Below are 21,947 nucleotides of genomic sequence, written 5' to 3'. Positions count from 1 at the left end.
TTGCGGTTATTGCAGATCGGTTTGCGGTTCAACCACTTATTTTAAAATAATTAATAATTTGCAAAAAATTAAATTTGGAATATTAATAAATTAAATTTTAAGTTACGTGATAAATTATATTAAAAAAATAAATAAAATAATGCTTCGTGTAGAGAAAGAATATTAAAAACATGCAAAAATGTGGAGGCGAGAGAAGAGAAAAAAGAAAAAAGAAAAAGATAAAAAAAATTACATGTTGATTATATTTTTCATTTGTTTGGTTATATACCTTATAATGATTGTGAATCTTATGAATAATTTCTTAACATTAACCTAAGATTAGTTAATAAATGTGTATACTTACTAATTTATATGATATCAACTACATTTTTGAAAATATAATTTATTATAAATATATGTTGCGAGTTGCGGTTGCGGTTGCGATTTTACGATTTTCAAGAATTTAAAACCGCATCCAAATCGCGAATGAGCGGTTTTTAAAATTTGAATCCACAACCAATCCGCATTTCGCGATTATCCGCAAATGCGGTTCGGTTGCGAGCGGTTGGATGCGGTTGAGCGGTTGGTTTATCTGTACACCCCTAGTAAATAGTGAGAGTTGATATTATTCTATAGATTATGACTCATTTGATGGGTTCATACTTCATATCACATGTTATGTCTTGCTCTGAGCTTGAGAGGGGTTAACACACCCCAAATTATTAGGTTGGATTTCGAGTCGAGGTTCTGATTTAAGTACGGGTCATCCCTTTTAAGAATTAGTCCAAGTAAGCCGGCCCAAATACTTAGTTATAGGAAATGGATTCCAAGGTGTATCATGTGTTCTGCTACACAAATATGTGCGCAGATTTACCTGCTACCACAAAACTCCCCATTTAAAAAAAAAGCATTATAGTCCACAATCTTGGAAAATATTATTAGCTGAATTAATTTATTAAGAATCCACTTAACAAAGTCAGGAAACAAAATAAACTTATACTCACTATTAATTTTTTGTATAGCTAGAAGGTATGAGCTAAATTATGAGATCCAAAAAAGGTTCAGAATAAATATAACCAGTTCTGGGCCTAGAGGCCCACGACCCAATCCGATGTCTTATATTAGTCATACAAAATAGTTAGAAATAATGGCCTAGTGGGCTGGAATTGTTGGGCTGAATGGAACATATGATTTCAGCACCAAGGCTGTGCAACATGTGCATCAGTGCATGCATCATTTTATAAACATACAGATCATTTTAGAGTTAAAAGCATTTTGTGGACATGAACTATTGAATATATGCATTTTGTGTACCTGAACTATCATATCTAGCAGAATGCATGCTATACTATCAAATATCCTACAAAATGCATGCTGCCGTTAGTCTGGGGTTAACACCGTTAGCCTGTTTCTAAGCATGGGATAAGACATAGGGGTATTTAGGACATTTCATTGAGTTGCTTGTGTGTGTATATGGCGGCAAACAGATACAATAACTATACCCTAATAGATCTTCATTAATACATTCTTCATTTATTTCTCCTCATTAATGTTCTCTTTTCTTTGTCCTAATGCCTTGGATTTTGAGAGAATCACGCTTTAATGAAACTTATCTGCTGGCTCTGAAGCACCCGATTACAAGAGTAAGCTCTGTTTTAATTTTTTTGTTCAGTTTTGTATAGGCTTTGCATGATATATGTTTAAGTGATAACGTTTTTGTGCTTTGTATGTGGATCTATCAGTCATATTTTATGGGTTGTCCATTTTTTGTTTGAAATCATATTTATAGGATATGTAATCGATTGTGTGCACAGGTGACATGGACTTATTTAGCATAGGTGGTCAGTTCAGTGTAGAATCTGGATTATATGTTGGTGGCACGTATAGGTATGTTGATAATTGCGATGTTGACGAGATGTCTGTGTTAGTGCTTGGTAACATGTTAGAAGAGGCATTTGGCCATCTTGGATATTGTGAATTCTCGTATAAATTTCCAAGTGGTTTAAACTCAGCAAATAGGGATGATGATGTACTTACAATGTGTGGCAAACTTGATGAATCTCGATTAGTTTATGTGTATGCTTTGACAGTCGATGTAGAACAAACACAAGACTACTGTCCCTCTCAACAAGTAAATTTAGAATTTTTAAATCTTCCTAATCTTGATGGATATGATGAAGAGGAGATAGAAAACATTTTACTTGAGAATCTAGCTTAGAAATATGATAACAATTCACAAAATGAAAATGTTGTAGTGAGAAATGTGTCTGTTTCAAATGATGAGATTGTGGAGGTGCTTAGTGATGTTGATGGACAAAATTTTCATGATGATTCTTCTAATATAGATAGTACTGATGATGAGGTGTGTGCTTCCAAGGAAAAGAGGAAGCAAGTTAAAGAACAGAAGGAAGCTGGTTGTGACATAGGCCATGATTTTATTGAGGGATGTCTTTCAGAAATTAGTGATAATGAGTACAATAGTGAGTAGGAGAGGATGGCTGCCAATAGTACTGATGAGGAGACCATTTCTTTTCCTGTATTTGATGAGAAAACAGATATGAATGATCCAAAATTCTGCATTGGCATGTTGTTTTGCAGTGGCAATAGTCTTAGAGTAGCTGTGAAGAAACATGCCATAATGCATAGGAAACAAGTAGTTCAATGTAGAAATTTTGACAAGAGGATTAGGTTTGTTTGTAAGGGAGAGGGATGTGCATGAAAAATCTATGCAACTCCATTGAAAGACACAAAAACTTTTCAAGTAAAGACCTTTTTAGGCACCCACACATGTCCACCAACATTTAAACATAAATTTATGACTTCTAAATGGATTGCAGAGTACTATGAAAATGATATACGCATGAACCCCACCTGGCCACTTGGTGCATTTAGAAAAAAGGTTGTGAATGATTGGGGATGTGAGGTTAGCATTTATGCTATTGGCAGGGCAAAAAACAAGGCCTTAAAGGTGATAAGGGGAAATCATGAAGCACAATATGGACAACTGTGGGATTATATGGGTGCAATTAAGAAGGCAATGCTAGATAGCACAATTGAACTTATGCTAGATTCTGAAGAAGATGGACTGCAAGGCAGGAGATTCAAAAGGATATATGTATGTTTGGGCCCTTTGAAAAAAGGCTTTACAGTTGGATGTAGACCTCTTATAGGGTTAGATGGTTGCCACTTGAAAGGTCCATATGGTGGCCAACTTCTAACTGCTGTTGGATGTGATAGTAATGATGGAATGTACCCCATTAGTTTGGCTATTGTTGAAGTTAAAAACACTGAAACTTGGAATTGGTTTTTAGAATTGCTAGTACAAGATGTTAATGTAGTAAACTCTGGTGGTTGGACATTTATATCAGATAGACAAAAGGTAACAAATTATAGTTTATTTAAATATGACATATTAACCAGATTTAATAATCTTTAATATTATTTTATGCTTTTACTGCAGGGGCTTGTAAATGCTCTAACAACACAAGTACCAAATGCAGAGCATAGATTTTGTGTTATGCATCTCTACAGGAACGTGTACAAAGACCATAAGGGAGTTGATTGCAGATCATTACTATGGCTGGCAGCTAGAGCTACCACAGACTACATGTTTAACAAACACATGACTGAGCTGCAAAAGGTTAATTTATGGTTTTTAAAATGTTTTTTTATTTTGATGCAATGTATGTTCCTGGAATGTAATTTAATTTTGTGGTTTTTTGTTACTTGTCCAAGAAATGTCATAGTTGGTTAATGGAAAAACCAACATCCCAATGGACCAGATCAACTTTTAGGACATCTTCACTGTCTGATATGTTTGTGAACAACCATTGTGAGGTGTTCAACAATAGTTTAAGGGAGTATAGGGATCTTCCCATTATTGGTCTACTGCAAGGTTTGCACAAGAGTGCAATGAGAAGAATTCAAACCAGGAGAGACAAGATGGCAAGAAGTTATGCTTTAAATCCTATATGTCCAAATGCTATGAGAAAAGTGCACAAGTAAGAGAATTAGTCGTAGTTCAATTTACTAATTTTTAAGTAAATGCAAAATTGTATATACAACCCCTTCGACCATTGACACAACTAACAAACCTCCGTCCAGCATTGTTCTCCGTCCACGCAGTACGTTCTACCACCAACATACCACACACACATCTTTCATCCATGACATCAGCAACACAAGGAAGAAAATGATGAAATTAACTTTAGTACTCTGCCTTTTATCTTCAGTTTAGAGCCGTTGTATGTGTGTTATTACTTCCAAGCCCTCCACTTTATATGCTTTTCCTAAAATACCCTTACGGAGTTAAACCAAACTGACGGCAGCATGTATTTCGCAGGGAAGTTGTTAGTATAGCATTCATTCTGCTAGATATGGTAGTTCAGGTACACAAAGTGCATATATTCAGTAGTTCAGGTACACAAAATGCTTTTAACTCATCATTTTATAAACATACAGATATTGTTTGAATATGTTGGGAAGATCACCATTTCACTTGTTTCTCTTTGGATTAAATTTTACATTTTTTAACTATTAAATTTTTTGAAGTTGTATGAAGGCGCCTTCTCAAAATTCAAAAATATAAATATATTTTTTCTAAGTCAGGTGTGTCCCTAAATAAAAAATTCTAAACCCACCCTAGGTAACAATCATTTAATCGAATGACCCTTCACTGAAGGAGTCAACACACTGTAACATATTTAAACATGCTCCATTGATAACTGAAAATATAAGAGAGACTATCCAGATAATGTAGGCAAGTTTAATGTACATGCATATCAAAGTCTCAGGACTTGAAACAGGAGCAAAGAGAGTTGGATAAAGAGAACTAGAGATAATCTAATATAAATGATACCAAACTCTATGCAAAACCGAAGCTAAGGGGTAGTTTCGATGATCTGAGGTCCCATATAACACACTCCATAAATCTGCGCCTCCTTTGGCGTCTCTTTAATCTCTTCCAACCATCCATATGAATCAGCCTCTTCTTTGTTGATCAAGCTTCCTTTACCCCCAACTACACAAGTTAACAATCAACTACATTTAGATAAATTTAATCAAGAATTCCTCATAAATTACGAATCTTTCTAATTAATTAAAAGAAAGAAGCAGAAGCAGAAGCAGAAGAAGAAGTTGCATACTTGGGAATGCGGAGTAGGGAATGTCTTTGAAGTAGGAGCAATCTCGATCTTCTTCTACAGAATAGGGTGGACCGATAACATCAAGAATTGCACACGGTGTTATAGCTCTAAACTCATGGATGTTGCCTCCTGAAGTTGGGTACAGAACAGATGTGTCGCATGGAGCTGTGAAAATACTGTTTGCTTTCAACTTTGCCAATCTCACTGCAAACAAGCATCATCATGTCATTTAAGTTCAATAATCAAAGTTATTCCACATAACTTTCGTATGATCATTCCTATATAGATGACAACTTACATTTAGAGGGAGATGTAGTCGAGTCCTCGGATTCAACCTGATTAACCCAGTCATATGCTTTGACGTGCATTGTGCCAATCAAAAGCTTACTGAAAACAGTCATCCCTGGGTGGTTATGCAAAGGAATGACAGCATTTGTAGACAGGAAAAAGATGCAGAGCTGCATGCACAATGAAACAAACACATCGGTAAACTTGATCCATCCAATTAATTCCAACTACTATAAGAAGACATTAAGCTGTTCTATTATACATCACAAATTCACAATGTACCAAGTGCGCAAGTACTTGTTTGAACATCTTACCGAGTAATTCTTGCATTGGTGTATACTAGTGTATCCGACTTTTGGAACTTCCTCAGGAGCATTAGAAGGGTTAAAGAACTTAATTTCCGGACTTAGACCTACATCCTCAGGCACCATACTATCTGCAACATCATCAAAGACTTGTTAAAGCTTTGCTTGTAACTAGCTGTAGACTTTAGTACGTTATGCTTGGAATTTCTGATGTGCAAATACTATCTACCCAAAGCTGTGAAACTTAGTTCATAAAACCACAAGAAATAGCTAAAAGATTTTACTAAAAAATATTAATTATGAATATAGCACGTATACGGCTGTTGCACCAGAGCTTTTTGGTTCCTGCATCATGTAGCCAGACCTTAAGAGAAACCCGTAGAAATATCCTATATTAAAATATATAGTCGGCTTTATGTCAAAAATACAAATAATAATATAATAATAATACATACCTGGTGCCACTAAACAATGCATGGTTTCATACTATTAAATCAATAAAACATTGTAGGAACTAAAAATGGTTGCAATGCATATGTGATCATCTGACATTACTCGGATCATATATGTTTTTTAAAAAATGCGATCATATATGTTTTTTATACAACTATATTTAATTTAAAAAATCAAAATAACTTTGTTATCGATAAAAGGATTTTTAGTATGTTTTAGTTGCTTTTGATGTATATACTTGTGCTATCTAAGAACACCACATTTTTGTATCTACTCGCTGCATCAATGTATAATATTATAAATATAATATTGCTCATAAACTAGCAACATTGTGTAAAATTTCCATTAGTACCAAAAGATGAGATAAAGAAAAGAACAAAATTCACACCGCCTATTTGCAAGCTAGACAGTCACTAGTTAGGATGGTGATGCTATTTTTATTCTAACATTTTTAAAATATATAGTATAAGAAAAAAGAAATCATGACTCCAAATTTAACATTCAATGGTAAAAATAACAATAGCAACATTAATAGATTATAGAAATAACTAACCGAGGATGAGTCTGAGTGTTTGGACATCAGCGGAAGGTAAATTAGCATCTCCACTTTTAAACACATCCTCACAAGTTACATATAATCTTTGCAACAAATTGGTGGATGGTGCAGGTTGCAACTCTTTTGATCTGGTTTTTGAGTTGGTGGTTCTTTTGCATCTCTTCTCTTTCTTGTTAGTCTTATCCTTTCTTGCACATCCAAGTGGTTTAGAGATTTCTTTCCTTGATCTCGCAACTCTGGTCGTCATTCTATGATTTCAGTGTTGAAAACACAAAATTATTATGAGATACACATATTTTCCAAATGAAAACGGGGCAAGGAGAGTGAAATGATGAAATGTGATAGAGAAAAAGATTAAACGTAAATATATAAGATAAACCTAATAGTGAAAACCAGGGGCCACCTTTGGATTGTTTGGGGACAGGTTGGATCGTTTCGGGACAGGTGTCTAAAGTAGCGCTCCTGTTTTTCCCAAGAGAAGGTGCTCGCCCAAAGTTTGGGTAACTAGTTTCGTACTATAAACATGTTACTATACCTTCCCACTGTTTTCATTAGATACTGCCTTTTATATACATGGTATTCTACTGCTATGTACATTTTTAATTATCCACAGCTATTATCATTTTAATTAAAAAATATCATTTGATTATATTATAATTTGAACAAATTAACAAGTTTCACCTTCAAAGATCAAATCATATCATGTAGTTATTTATGAGGGCTCACTTGGCTTCTTTATTTAAAAATTGTTGTATGAGTTAATTAATCATACTGCCTTCATTGCATGTAATTGAAAAAAAAATATTGTAAACAATTTACCATTAAAAATTTATTTTGTGAAATTAAATTTAAAATTTAAAATAAATATTTAAAAAGGTAAGACATTTTTTATATATAATTTAAGTTATAAAATTAATCCTTACATTTCAAAATAATAATCCAACTTTAGTGAAATTACCGACATTAAATATTTAAAAAAAATATCAAAAATATATAATCATCAATAAAATATTGTTTCAGTCACCTTAAAATTGTGAAAAAATGATTTTTAATATCTAATAAAAATTTGAGCAATTTTGACTAAGAAAAGTCAACTACCATTTTAAAATGGAAGAAATAATTATAAGCCACTTTTTCTTATAAATAAATAGTTAAATGATAAATTTATTATAAGCACATAATGAATCAAATAGCAGAATTATTTTTAGTAGAGAATAAGAATCTAAGGTTAATCTTAGAACATTTTTCCTAAGATCACCACAAATACACATATACATGTAAACAAGCATTCATAATCATTTATTATTAAATATTTATTTATCATATATTTTACATGCCTTTGAAATTAGGAAAGTAAGCAAATACATAAGGAATATAATGCACCCAAATCAATCATTATATTAGGAAATTTTTCTAAGGTCACCTTAGGAACTTTATTTTATTTTTAGTAATATATATATATATAATTAAAATGTTATATTAGTAATAAAAATTATATGGACGAATGACAAATTTAGCCTATTTTTACACAAAATTGACAAAAATAACCAATTTCTGAAAAGTTGACCAACTTTAGCCGATGGGATACCCAACTGTCAGTGGAGTATCCACTTTATACAAGATACCCAACTGGCAGTGGAGTATCCCATATATGAAATACCCAACTACCAGTGGAGTATCTTATACAAATTGGAATCCCCAACTGATAATGGAGTATTCATTCGGCCAAAATTGGCCACTTTTTTCAGAATGACTATTTTTGTTCAATTTTTTCAAAAATCGGCTATTTTTATCATTTTTTCAAATTATATTAGGTGAGATTTAAGATTATTAAATAAAATTAATGTAAAATTTTTATAACAAATTATAATAATAAAATCAATAGTTAACGAGATTTCAATCAAAAAATAAAAAATAGTTTGCTTTTAAATCAAAGAACGTGACAATAGAACGACTTAATAAAAAAAATGATTAGCGTGAAAGAGCCTATAGTGGGGAAGAAGAAAAGGTGGGATTTTTATTCTTCTGTATTTTTCTCGTATTTGTAAGTAACTATTCTAGGTACGGGTGGAAGAATTGATGTGCCTGGTTTCTCTATCTCATTATAGCAAATAGGAAGGTACGTGAATGTTTATAAATAACACTTTAGTGATGTGATGTCTTTGTCAATTTAAAGGGTGACCAACAAAATGTATAGCGTAATCATACTGGATAGTCAAATTATGCATGTCTCGTGCCTGCTCCTTAATATGACATATCTTTCTCTTTTTTTTTGACAAAATATGGCATTTCGAAGGATGTTTATAGTGTATGATAAAGAAAATCACAACGGTTGTAGATCGTATGTGATCTTGGTATGATCATCTCCTCCATCGTATATGCCCAGCAGCACTCGTTCCATATGACCTCTTAAAATATAACCCGCACCATTTCTTTGGCAATATAACCTCCTAAAATATAATTCGTCCTCGGTCTATGTCTTTCGAAATGAGAAGGATATCAAATTGTCATGGGACGCAAATTAATGTGCATACCACTGACAAGGTAAGAGAATAACTATTTACTTAATGTTGGTTTAGTTGATTATACTCTAACCACTAAATTAGTCATGTACAATGTCCCCCAGGCCAGTTGGACTTTAAATATGTGATTTGAACTATACGGGGCCCGCCATAATTGGGGAACCCACTTGATTGTTCATATGGTAAAATTTATTGAATCTCTTCCCTCTATAAAATTATGCATTTCCAAAAATATTAGACTTTACTTGAATTAAATACCAAAAAACTAACAATAAACTACGCCATGATCTAAATAAACCAGTGAACCAAGGCTGCTTATGCCTTCCGAAATTTGTTATACAAGAGTTTTAGATCTTAAATGTTGAGCCAAACCACAAATATACATATATTCTCTCCGATATAATATCAGATTCCATAAAGATCAGCATTTTCCCGATATGAACAGAAAATTAACTCAACCTAAGGTAAAGATTTTTGAAGAAAACCACTTCCTCCATGCTTTATAATACATATATCCTTATAGCAAGTTGCTAGATCTGATAATCCAACCCTTCCACCAAAAGCTATGATGCAGTTTTTCAGTAAATATTGTGAAGTTGCTTACTGGTAATTCCCATTTCTAATCAATCCATTTGGACGAGTAGCTAAAAAGTCTACAGAAATTAGATACAATCTGAAACTTGAATCATCGTGTCCACCTCCAGAAAGCAATTAGGACGATGATTGTCAGGGCCATTCCTGCATATTTGATCCACTGGTCAACACGGTTTCTCCTCTCTATAAGCCTTAAAACAGAATTTGACAGCCCCAGTGTATTAAGAACATCCAATGCTTTTCGTTGAGCTTTCTGCATCAGAAAAGAGTTTGGTTGAGTGCAGATAAATATTTTTAATCGATAGCAAATACATATATAAGTTAGCATGTAATGCAAACTGTTAGAGTGCTAGTAGCCTCTCTGTAGCTGCCAAACATTCCCTCCATACTTATTGCAAGTAAAATATATGTGAGAAGTTCATTACTGAACTTTGGGCCATATTTTTATAAAATTACTTGATATAATTTACTTGTGCATATATCAAATCAATTCACTATGAAGTTTGAAGGCAACCAGGTGCCAGATTCCATTCAATAAAAGTATCTCTCGATCTTCCACCTGGCCAATACTTTGTGTGCCTAATTATCTCCCTTTGGCGTGTACGTGTATGTGTGTGTTACTAAGATATAAACACATCATTTGGGTGTTTTTAAGGTAGCATGAGTTAAGAATAAGACAATATATATAGTAAGGAGGCTCCGATATCATGTGCATATAACCATTCAAATTTTAGTGAACTAGAGCAAAAATAAATATATGATGATCAATTCATGGAAAGATGTAAAGCCAATCATTTTAATCCGGTGGCTGAAGTCAAAAAAGCCTTCATAAGTACTTAAAAGGGAAAGAGGGTTTTTGCCATCCACTCATCCGAGTAGGTAACCACTTATAATATTAGTAAAATGAAATTATTTCTCAACTCTTTTGATCGCTGTGGAGAACACTGCTAGTAGAGCCGGAAATACCATACACGACACAAAAATTATGGGTTTGGTTTTACCTTTTCGGTACACGAACACGAAAGTATACGATTAAATTTAGTGTTGGTTTTGGTTTTACCCACATATACACGACACGAAATAAATAAATAATTAATTGATATTTTAAAATTAAGTAAATACATATTATAAATAAATAATATATATATAATTTTTATACATAATAGATAAAATGTAATTTAAATTTTACTTTGACAACAATGGTGATACTTCTTTTGACAAATTGAGACCCACGTTTTGGCAAAAAAGGTTGAGACCACGCAGGCCCAATAGTCTTTTATAACTTTTAGGGTTTCTACTTTCTTTCCCCTGTTACAAATCCGCTGGTTACATACATCTTTCTTATTATTCCGTTTATCTTCGGTCTCGTCCCCCGTGGTGCTTTCCTATTAGAACTAGGTGGAAGTCGTTGCTTTAATTCTGGGCCTCATGCTTGTATACATCCTTGATTCACTCAACTCTAAGTCAGGTTCCTTCTTTGCTGTCTGGTTTACACTCGTCTCCACTCAGATCGTCTTCTTCGTATCTTCTACTTCCTCTTCATATCTCACATTTAATCAATTTGTGCCTCCTACTGTTATTGCCCTGTTTTCATTTCGTTTCGTTTACACGAGAAGTACATGAAATATTTGTGCACTTTCGTTTCGTTTCGTGTTGACACGAAACATTTATTTTTGTTTTCGATTTTGACATTCAGTACACGAATTAATTTCGTTTCGTTTTTTGTATTACCCTTCTTTGACACGAAACACGAAAGTACACCACACGACACGAATTGCCAGCTCTAACTGCTAGTGACTAGTGATGAAGCAGCAATGCAGTTAATATTTTTTTCCCCAAAAAAATTGTAATCACAAAGTTTCTCTGGGTGCAACTTATAGTCAGTCACCATAAAGGGCCTTAAAGAAAGAATTCAAGGATGAGTTGTGATTTTACACTACTTGTGGGTTGAGGGTGATTCCATGCATAAACATTTGTTTATAACCCAATGTGCATACCTTTAAACGATCCCTCTGTTCAGCATATTTCGATAGGATAGCAATTCCAGTTGCATTAGCTTCTTCCAGCATCCTTGAAGAATTTCGAGCAGACTGCATTGCTTGCGCTTCCTCATCAAAAATTCTCAAAACATGTGATGATTCCCCATTCTATGAAATTATCAACGCATTAGATATGCATATAACAGCATACATTATATAAATTAACTAGGAGAGAGAAGTACATACAGCTCTTCCCAACAACGCTTCCCTCTCTTGAGTTTCTTGCATTCGTCTCTGATGTCGTTGAAAGTATTTATCCAGACTTTCTTTCAATGAGTCTGCCTCTTCAGCCACGTGTTCGACTTTTCTATTAAAACAAACATGTAACCGAAAAGTAAGCTCTTGCTTTATCTCCCATTAACAAAGTTAACAACTAAATTTACACTACTTGGTAAAACAATCAGGAGATCCAACTCTGAAGCGACTAACAAAAAACAGTGATGAACAGTTCGAACAGACAAAAAGTGCAATGACCATATTGTTCCATTCAAAATTCTTCCGGGAGGCTTTCCGATTTTTTTTTTAAAATTAATACAAATAATTAGGAGAAAAGCATAATTTATTTGCAACTACAATTGTAAATACTCAACAAAAAAAACTATAGTAGTAAATTAAGCTCCGCAATGTAGCTGATTTCCGAAAAATTAAAGGGCACCAGGCACAGGCAGCATAAGTATTCAATAGAACACCTAGGGTTTCATCCGACTAATCATATCACTCGATTCAAATACAGCAATATAAGTGTTCAAATCAAGCAAATGCTAAAATGTCCATCTAAAAGGTACTCGAAGAATAATAACAATAATTTCGCAACGAAATCAAAAAAATATATTAAACCTAACCGCGGGCACGAAATCGAACAACAAATCTTACCAATTAACTCTAACTTATAAACATAAAACATCTTGCATAGTCAGAATAAAAGAGTAAAAGGGAGAGAGAGAGAGAGAGAGAGGGAGGGAGAGAGAGAGAGAGAGAGTTTTAGGACCTTTTCCAGAGATCACGCTGAGATTTGGCAGCGACGGAACGCCAAAGGAGATCCATATTAGAGCAGAGAGAATGGATCTGAGAGATATCTCTTTGTACGCTGTAAGAAAGCTCGGGAGAGTCTACAGTAGCTGATAATGATGAAAATTCGAGACGCTCCAGGCGCTCTAAGCCATCTCTGCACTTTATCAACAACCTCTTTGAGCTTTGATATAGTTCCGATAGACTTGTGCCTCCTCCTTCCATAGTTTCACGAGATTCAATCGAATTACAAATTTAAGCTGCAAGGGCAAATATTAATTCGGAGAATGATGATGACGGAGATTAAGATTTTGCTGTAACGCGCTTAACTTTCATTTCGATTATTTCAATTTATGTTTTATATATACAGAACAGAGACACCAGACACGTATGTAATTCAATTTTTTAGGCTCTTTTGTATCAACGGACTGGTAAGGGCTACGTTATCTTGCCAATCACAGCTAGCCACGTTGGACTCGAGAGCTTTAGCTTCACACTTGAGACCTAAAGTTTTCAAAGTACTTGGCATAAAATAAGGTTTTGAAATTAATATATTAAAAAACATTTCGTTTTTCAGATTTTTTTTCATTCTTTATAAGAAGTTTATTTCCCAATTTCTTTATAAGAAGTTATTTGAAAAGTTAAAAATTAAATCTTCTTTTTTTTTAAGAAAGAAGTATAATCCACTGGTAAAATAAATACCTCGAAATGAAAGTAGTAATAACTACTAAATAACTGTTTTAAAAAACTATTAAACTAACTATTTCTTTTAAATTTCTAAAGTAAGCACTATTATTAATGGTTAATGATGAGTGTTCTAAAAGACAGGATTAGGCATTAGTCTGTATACAAACTTTACAGTGATTAATTGAATAATTTCCAATTAATCGGAATAATTAATCGGAATACTAATCGAATTTATTTAAAAATATATAATAATATTAAAATTATTAATCTTTATATATTAATTTTAAAAAAATATACAGTAATTAATTGAATTTTAAAATTAAATCGAAAAAACACCTAAACAATTAATCAAGTGATTAATCGATAAAATCAGTAATTTTTAGAACTATAACTTAAATGATAGATGTACCGCATAGAAAACACTACTTGCTTCTAATTATATCCATGATCAATCAATAACAGTTGATAAGTTTAATTTATTTTGATTGCCTTACACTTTCTACTTTCTAATAACGATAATTTAACTCATTTTGATTGTCTTATTCTTTCTAATAATGATAATCCTCCTCTGTTCACAATGAAATGAACCAAATTCATCAATTTTAGTTCTTTGCCCAAATTCATCTATTTTAATACTCAAAATTACCCATAACACAAAAACACACAGTAAACAAACTCATATGGTTAATTATTCACCGTGTATCTCTGTTAGTTAAAAACATAATCAATTACTCTGTACATCTATCAAGTATTAACAAATATAACAGCATATAAAATCCACTTTTTCTTAAACGGAAGGGTTTAAATATAAAAAGTTTGCAGCCTGGGATTTTCATTGATGTTGCCCTTTAGTCGAACTTATATTTTACAATTTACAACAAAATAGAAATGCAACAATTTCTTGCACAGCAGCAATTATTTTCGAAACTGCTAGACTAACGGAAAGTTGCACTTCGGTTTCCAGTCACCGGAAAGGCTTGGCGCCTTCTACCCAACTGAAAGCCTCCACTCTCTTCAGTTCCCACTGACTGACCTTTAGCTGCATTCTTTTTCCTATTCCCTGTATCGCGCTTATTCTTTCCACCTTCATCGCCACCATTTCTCCTGCGATCTTCTCCAAAACGAACCTCTTTTCTTGCAGCTTCATAATCGAATGGTTTTATCTGGAGTAGACCGCTAGGTTCTTGTTCTTTGGGATTCCTAAGTAGCTTGGTTTTTTCCGTCCCATATGTGGTTTGGAGATGTCCAGAAGATGGGTCAGAGAGAGACATGGTCTCATCTTCCTCATTGGAAGACAAAGGAGTGCTTACTTTATCCTCTGGTAATTCATCACTTGTAGACTTCGGATTATCTTTAACGGTTTCCTCCCCAGAATCGTCATCCAACATTATAATATCAAGTGCAGGGGACTTATTAGATAGCACAGCATCGCCTTCAGTCTGCTCTGGTTTATTATCCATCAACTTTGGATCATCATCATTAAGTAGTTCCTTATCTGATCCGGAGTTGGTCAGTATATCAGCTTGGGTGCTGCCTTCAGTCTGCTCTAATTTATCATCCACAGACTTCGGGTCATCATTAAGCATTTCTTCATCTGAACCATCATCTATCACTAAAATATCTTGCATTTGTGAGTTAGCAGCCGACAAAGCAACAGGTTCTTTATGACACAAACTCTGTGGTGTTTTCGCAGGTTCTTTAACTGGTTGCAACGTTTCAACCTTGCCCGAGAATGCATGGAATGGAAGGCTCACGGAAGACTTAATCTGCTCCAACTTGGCCTCTTTGCTTTCCTACAAAACACAGTAAAAATAAGAGAGATGCGCAACTTTCAGTATATAATTCAACTTGCAACAAATCACCATCAATGTCTAGGGGTTGCAAAATATTGGTACAACTGTATGCTATCAATTTATTAAGTCTTGAACTAGGAAGAATCACTACTTGTCAACAGAGCAATCTAGGATGCAATAATAGAAGCTCTCAATCTGCTTAATTTAAGAACAGTACATGCAATCCAGGACGTAATATTAAAAGACAGATTCTGGTAAATCATTTAATTTTTTTTTTAACGTACCACTTTCTCAGAATCATATTTCCTCTTAGAAGTTGAATTCCCCAGTAATGCCCCAAAACCACGATTTGGTTTTTTCAACACCTGAACAGTTACTTCAGTTCCAGATCCCTACAAAAAAAGGGTAAATTGACAAAATGTTCACCAGTGAGGATCACAAAATATTTTTTTTCTTTTTTTTTTTCTAACAAATATTGTGTTACTCTTGATAAATAGTCGAAGCATACTGGATGCAAGAAATTTGTGCTTGCCTCTCTGATCTGTTGTGACATTGTATAGTTATTTCTTGGATATACAGGTACACTGCCATCTTTATCATTCTGCGGATTCAGATCATCTCTTGCATGACCAGATTTGCCCTCATGCTCATTTCTCTCCACCTCACTAGTACTAGTTGCAAGGTCCAAAATATTCTCGTGTCGCAAGGAATCCGAAGTATCAGGGACAGCTGGAAGAGATAAAGCTTCAGACCCATCAGCGCCAACCGACTTTCCATCAGATATCTGTACGGTGTGCAAGCTCTGTTACTAGAGTGTTTTCTATTAAAAAATGGGCAAGACGTACAAAAGAAGCAGAACTACAAGTTTAAATTATTGAAGACTACAAGACAAGTGGACAAGCTTTTAGGCCACATCTTGAAATGGTGGCGGCAATCAACTTCATGACATTCATTCTGAGCAATGTTAAAATCATCTCAAAACCGTGAGATGTTTCACCTTTAGACAGGGGGTAAACTCAACCAAATAAAAATATGCCAAAAATGCCAGTAAATGTTACACAAAGTATTTACAGTCAAGTACAACATCTTAAGTGAAGCTAGGATCATATTACGATAAATTTGTTAGAAAATTTTTTGACTAAAGAAGTTACCTGCACATAGATATATTAGCCTATTGAGTTGTTAACCTAGGTTCATAGGACTTACTGCCTTTTTGCGATCCTCCTTCAGTTTTTCGGCAATAGTTTCATAAGCAGCGGCATTTTGCATTGAGTTCTTAATGATGCTAACAACAGAACCAAGATTACGGTCAATATAATGGTGCCTTGACTTTACGGCACGTCTTAACATGCTGGTGGTGGTAGGCATCTGTTTAGCTTTAGAATAGAACAAAGAAGCACATGTCAATGCAATGACACCAGACCAGACACACTGAGGAAAAATTACAATGGATCAGTTTCTAAATACCAATTTCAAGAAGTGTTTTGTTTGGCAATATAAAACCAGTACTTTCATCTTCAGCACGAGCAACAACATCCCTCCATTCAGAAAGCCCCTGAAACCATTTCCAATTCGACGATCATAAACTAAATGACTGAACCATACACAAAATTTTCTATAAATGGTAGTCACTCGTATCAATCTTCAATAAAAATCATATAAGATTCTTGTGATGCATAATCATTAAAACCCAATGGAAAAGCAGAGCAGCAATCCCAAATTCCTGTAGTAACTTGACCACCACGCTACAAGTACAGGAGTTAAAGTTGCAACCTTATGTGAGTAAGACTACAACCAGTCCAATATTTTACAACATACAGATAATAGACCCATATGTTCCTTTGTATAATTTATACTACTATCAGCTTTAAGTGTCAAAAACATGATGCGCAGAGATTAAAAAAAATACTTACGGCAGCCACTGCAAGTTGCTGAGCATTTAGGTCAGCACTCTGTATCCTGTATGGACATTACAAAAAATAAATATTAACATAAATATGATCGAATAAAAAATAAATATTAACGGAATGATGACCTCAAGAAGATGACCTCAAGAAGATGACCTACGTACCCATATATGTGAAGAATTGTACTATCAGTCAGCTCATCTTTCTCGTATAGCTGCATGCAGATATCATAGCTACGCTGGTATACCTGAGTTAAAGTTGGATCACTAAAAAGAATAATATGGAATTTTTAAGCAAATGTTGCTTATAGGTATAGATGCTATTTTTCTAAATAGTTCAATCATTACAGGAAGTGGTCAGTTTTTATTTTCCTGTATTCTGTTAAACCAAAAATACAAAGGAGCTAAAATATGGGCAGAGTACGGATATCACCAAGCAACAAGTATATATCTTATTACTGCAATGTCTACGAACAGATTATTTCATATCCCGACACTAGTCATCTTTTTAATAAAATATCTATCACAATGTTATTGTCAACATTTATTACTACTGAAGAGCTCCACAGGTACAGCTTTGCACAGTTGAAATATCCAAGGACATCTTACCTCTACAAGAGAGGCATCGGGACTCTCAGATTCAGCAGACAATGAGAGCAACTCGATTTTCATCAAATCATAGATATACAGCAGATAGTGTGTATCTTCTCTAGCGTACCTGCCAAACAACAAAATAACCCATACAACTTTAGTATATCCAAGATGCATCTGACTAATATAGCAACTGTCTACTTCAAAAAGCATACAATTAATTTATTGCATTCTAGGTTAATTAAAAATTCTATCAAAATTAAATCAAAGACAATTTTAAAGGCTATTTAACTCTCGTTGGTATATTATCAGATTTCTATACAATTTGTAAAATACCTTGGATCATGTGTTATAACAAAAAAGTCCCGAATAATCCCCAAACACAAACTGATTTAAGAGATCTGACAATGTTTGCTTAAATAGTTTTTAAAAAGAAGAAGTAACGCATAACATGACAAGCTAAAAACGAAGATATACCTTAGCATGTCATCTGTAAGGGGGCGCAATCTCCAGTCAGCATTCTGGTATCTGAAGATAGTTCAGTCATCAATAAATTATTCTTCTTCAACCAATTACATTTTGTCCAGAAAAACACAGTGAATTAGTATAAATGGACATACTCTTTGTTTGCTGCAACTTCACAGTAGTGATTCAGAAGATACTCCAGACTATTTCTCTCCAACTTCAATACTCTCGAGGCCTGAAGGAATTTAGAGTAACAATATGAAGTTCATTAGGCCAAGTCCAAAATACATATCATCAATCATCATAAAATCATTTTATAGTTGGGCCAAGACTTTGAATATGTTACTAAAAAAACTCCTCGTTTTGCAGCTATGCTACTACCCTTTCAAGGACAATAAATGAAACAAAGAATCCAATATGCAGATATTTAAGTAGCAAGAGAAAACAGAATGACAACAATCATAGCATGTGACTGAAACATAGGGGTAATCAACATTCAACAGAATCAAACCGAGAAAATATCAAAGAAAAAATAAGCCAAAATGTACTTAAATCCGCCTTTTTAAACAGTAGGTTTGTATTTGCAACATCACACACGTGTGTATACATGTCATAGCATAAGCCAACTAACGATTACCAACATTCCATTCTAGACAGGCACACAGACATGAGTCAATATAAATTCATACACAAAAGATACAGTAGTAATCATACTGGGAGCACAAAATTTGACCTCATCTGTTTCCTAGGTGGAGCAAAGACAAATATACATAAAAAATCAGGTCGTGTTCCCAGGTGGAGCAAAGAGAGATATACATGAAAATCAGCCATTAAGGTAAACAACAACCCAAAAGGTGTGTTTGGAGATGTTTTTTTGGACCATTAAGACAAGGTAAACTATGATAACAAATGCTTTGTCCCATAAAACCATATGCTGTTGTCCAGAGCATCACATGTTTTCTACAAGTACCTAGTGATCTAGTATGCTATAAGCAATGTTCCAAAACATCATATGTTGTTGTCCATAGTATATCATACATAAGCGAGCTTTTATAAGTCACGTTGCCACAATCAAGCAAAGCAATTATGTGTGAGATAAGAACCTGTCCGGTGTCAAACATATTGCATACGTATACTCCAAAATCCCTTTGCAGCCACATAATATCCCGATCTGCTCCATGCATGACCTAACAAAATGGTGCGTTGATATTTATCATATATAGATATTGCCAATAAATGTTAACAAGAATGCATACAGACTTTAAAGCTGCAAGTTTACCTTTTTCTTACTAGGATCTTTGAAAAGTTCTCTTAGATGTGGACCAATGTGAATGCGAAGCTTTAGTGTGTCAACAACAAAATCCTCAGTCCTAGTAGATATTTGCATCAAGCAAGTCAGTCCTTGATAAGATCGATACTGATTATGTTCTAGATCAACCTGATTAAGAGCAACACGATTAGAAAAAACACATAATTCGAAAAATAGAAAAGGTAAATAGCATCCATAACCAGCAAAATCTTTTGAGAATAACATGGCAATTAATATCAATTTACAATTTCATATCCACGACATTAATATATTTACTTAATGTTACAAAAGGGATGACGTTAGTTCCTGTAAATGGTCCAAGTACGGGTGCATGGAACTCTCTACCCCATAAATCGGATACGAGGACCCATAAAATTGGATACCCTAGTCAAACTGAAAACCCCTGCTGATGGTTAAAAATGAATCTTACTTGGACCTAATATAGTGCCATGTTGGCTTCTTAAAGATGCTTCTATAAATACCAATTGGCATTTTTTTTTCTTTTTTCTTAGTTCTTTCAAAATTGGTTTCTTGTTCTTCCTTAAACATTTCTAATTACAAAGAATTAAGTTAACCTCGGATCTTCCCTTCTTTTCCTCTTTCAAATCACCGATAATTTAGTGCCCTTGCTTTTTTTTCTCTCTCCAAAATAGGTGGATTGTCACAGATTGTGAATTGGATCACGCAAATGGAATCGTGATCCAGGTCGGGTCAATGAATCCAGTTCACATTTCCATGGAAATAACTCACAAATGGTAGTATATAGTAAGAGAATTACCGCAAACTCATCAGCACAGCGTAATTTTGCAGCTAATTCTTTCAAATCATCGACACTTTCCACAAGAGTGTATGTCGTGAAGTCCACTGGAAGTGGTTTCACAGGCTCCGCTGTACTGACATTTTTGTCAACAAAATCCATGGGGGGAAACTTCTCCTACACGCAATACAATCGACAAAAATAATCAAAGGTTATGTACAATTTAAATTTCCAAGTTAAGAGGTGTAGAAAACTTGATACTAATCACAAAAGCAACCGATAGCAACACAAAATCTATCCAAATCCAATCCTCACAGAAACAAAAACCAGAACAGCTTATCTATAAGAGAAAACAAAAGGCATTCCTACATAATACAGACGAGATGTGACTAATACGAACAGGAAGTACTCTTCACAACATGTTTAGCAACAAACACGAGTACTATATCTTACAATATCAATATGTCAAACTGCATGTAACACTAAATACTTAATGAGTTCATAATTGTTTCATGCAACAAAAACAGCAAAACACGAACTCCATTTTTACGAAAACAGTAATACGCAATAAATTAAAAAAAAAAATCAGAAACCAAAAACTAACCAGCGGATGAATGAACCTCGAACCATCCTCACTCCTCTGCAACCAAACATGCTGAAAAGGCTCCTTAGAGTTATTAACCAGTATCCTATACTGCTTCTGCGGCTTGACAATCGACGGAATATGAAACGGAATCTTCGGCTTAGCTCCCAACACTTTCTCATCCTTTTTCGCAACCTTGACATCCGAAAACCCCAAACTCTCACCTCCTCCATTCTCCGCCCTCAAAGTCACCACCTCTCCACTCTCCCTCACTTTCTCAAACTCATCAATCGCAAAATCAAACCTCTCAAACACCTCATCATTCACATTCACCAGCCAATCATACGCGTCATCATCATCGTCATCTAATTCCAATTCTTTCCCAAACAATTGAGATGAGTTAGCTGCGATAGCGTCGAGCATCAGTTGCGAAGTTGAGGAGATTTGTGTAACGGGATGCTTGAATGCGTCGAAGTTGTTGTAGAAATGGAAGTCTTTGTTTGTGGAGATGCCACGTAATGAAGCGGAGAGTTTTGATAGTGAAGTGGAGAGAGAGGTCAGTTCTTTTTTGTCCGCCATTGTTGTTGTGATTGTGAACCGGACGGAGTAGTGAATTGAAAAGGGGGGGTTTAATTAGGGTTAGGGTTTCATTGTGAGCGGCTTGTTAATTTGTTTTCTGTCGAATTGTAGGGAAATTGTCCGGGGGAATGAACCTTAATGAGGCCCAAAGCACCGCATTTGCGTAAATCATTTTATTAAAATTAAAATCCGGAAAATATTTGAATTTGAGTCTATAAAATGGTCCAGCTCGACCTAGTCGAATAATTTATCTAGGAGCTCGAATTTTAAATTATTTGGTTTGCAAGACTCGCGAGCCTAATTGAACTTAAGTTATCATAAATTTTTATTTTTTTTATACATATTATTTATATATTATTATGTCCAACTCGAACTCAAGCCCGACTCAC

General features: G+C 34.3%; 3 protein-coding genes across 4 annotated transcripts; all 3 read right to left on the bottom strand.

Annotated features, from left to right (window-relative positions):
* Positions 1-4,710: 4,710 nt before the first annotated feature.
* Positions 4,711-7,075, bottom strand: LOC141710626 (plant cysteine oxidase 2-like). The gene is made up of 5 exons (XM_074513188.1): positions 6,723-7,075; positions 5,726-5,847; positions 5,422-5,581; positions 5,124-5,327; positions 4,711-4,999 (listed from the first exon to the last, which is right to left on the bottom strand). The coding sequence occupies exons 1-5, from the start codon at positions 6,970-6,972 to the stop codon at positions 4,860-4,862; spliced, it is 876 nt and encodes a 291-aa protein (XP_074369289.1). The 5' UTR covers positions 6,973-7,075; the 3' UTR covers positions 4,711-4,859.
* A 2,438-nt stretch (positions 7,076-9,513) lies between these two features.
* Positions 9,514-13,272, bottom strand: LOC141711946 (membrin-11-like). Its single transcript, XM_074514677.1, has 4 exons — positions 12,869-13,272; positions 12,067-12,187; positions 11,839-11,988; positions 9,514-10,094 (listed from the first exon to the last, which is right to left on the bottom strand). The coding sequence occupies exons 1-4, from the start codon at positions 13,111-13,113 to the stop codon at positions 9,933-9,935; spliced, it is 678 nt and encodes a 225-aa protein (XP_074370778.1). The 5' UTR covers positions 13,114-13,272; the 3' UTR covers positions 9,514-9,932.
* A 1,064-nt stretch (positions 13,273-14,336) lies between these two features.
* LOC141711945 (protein RRP6-like 1) lies at positions 14,337-21,699 on the bottom strand. 2 transcript variants are annotated; one of them, XM_074514675.1, is made up of 14 exons: positions 21,001-21,699; positions 20,418-20,573; positions 19,610-19,768; positions 19,434-19,517; positions 18,486-18,565; positions 18,343-18,393; positions 17,884-17,992; positions 17,440-17,522; positions 17,282-17,327; positions 16,836-16,923; positions 16,575-16,744; positions 15,877-16,152; positions 15,653-15,760; positions 14,337-15,368 (listed from the first exon to the last, which is right to left on the bottom strand). In XM_074514675.1, exons 1-14 carry the CDS (start codon positions 21,556-21,558, stop codon positions 14,511-14,513), a joined length of 2,826 nt encoding a protein of 941 aa, XP_074370776.1. In that variant the 5' UTR covers positions 21,559-21,699; the 3' UTR covers positions 14,337-14,510. The 2 variants fall into 2 exon arrangements, with proteins under 2 accessions (XP_074370776.1, XP_074370777.1); XM_074514676.1 differs by having other exon boundaries at positions 15,901-16,152; positions 21,001-21,697.
* Between the last annotated feature and the right edge of the window lie 248 nt (positions 21,700-21,947).

Source organism: Apium graveolens, chromosome 3 (assembly GCF_009905375.1).
Source record: "Apium graveolens cultivar Ventura chromosome 3, ASM990537v1, whole genome shotgun sequence".
Lineage (NCBI taxonomy): Eukaryota > Viridiplantae > Streptophyta > Magnoliopsida > Apiales > Apiaceae > Apium > Apium graveolens.
The sequence above is the reverse complement of the archived record's forward strand: the minus strand, read 5'-3'. Positions and strand labels throughout refer to the sequence as shown.

What these genes read in the sequence shown, in the direction of transcription:
- LOC141710626 (XM_074513188.1), bottom strand. Translation starts at nt 6,972, where the DNA reads ATGACGACCAGAGTTGCGAGATCAAGGAAAGAAATCTCTAAACCACTT. An exon ending in ACCAATGCAAGAATTACTCG is followed by an intron (nt 5,582 to 5,725) that starts GTAAGATGTTCA and finishes TTGTGCATGCAG; the next exon opens with CTCTGCATCTTTTTCCTGTC. An exon ending in GACTACATCTCCCTCTAAAT is followed by an intron (nt 5,328 to 5,421) that starts GTAAGTTGTCAT and finishes GCTTGTTTGCAG; the next exon opens with TGAGATTGGCAAAGTTGAAA.
- LOC141711945 (XM_074514675.1), bottom strand. Translation starts at nt 21,558, where the DNA reads ATGGCGGACAAAAAAGAACTGACCTCTCTCTCCACTTCACTATCAAAA. An exon ending in CTTACAGATGACATGCTAAG is followed by an intron (nt 17,993 to 18,342) that starts GTATATCTTCGT and finishes GTTGTTTGGCAG; the next exon opens with GTACGCTAGAGAAGATACAC. An exon ending in AGGAGGATCGCAAAAAGGCA is followed by an intron (nt 16,153 to 16,574) that starts GTAAGTCCTATG and finishes CACACCGTACAG; the next exon opens with ATATCTGATGGAAAGTCGGT.
- LOC141711946 (XM_074514677.1), bottom strand. Translation starts at nt 13,113, where the DNA reads ATGGAAGGAGGAGGCACAAGTCTATCGGAACTATATCAAAGCTCAAAG. An exon ending in CAGCGTGATCTCTGGAAAAG is followed by an intron (nt 12,188 to 12,868) that starts GTCCTAAAACTC and finishes TTGTTTTAATAG; the next exon opens with AAAAGTCGAACACGTGGCTG. An exon ending in AAGCGTTGTTGGGAAGAGCT is followed by an intron (nt 11,989 to 12,066) that starts GTATGTACTTCT and finishes ATAATTTCATAG; the next exon opens with AATGGGGAATCATCACATGT.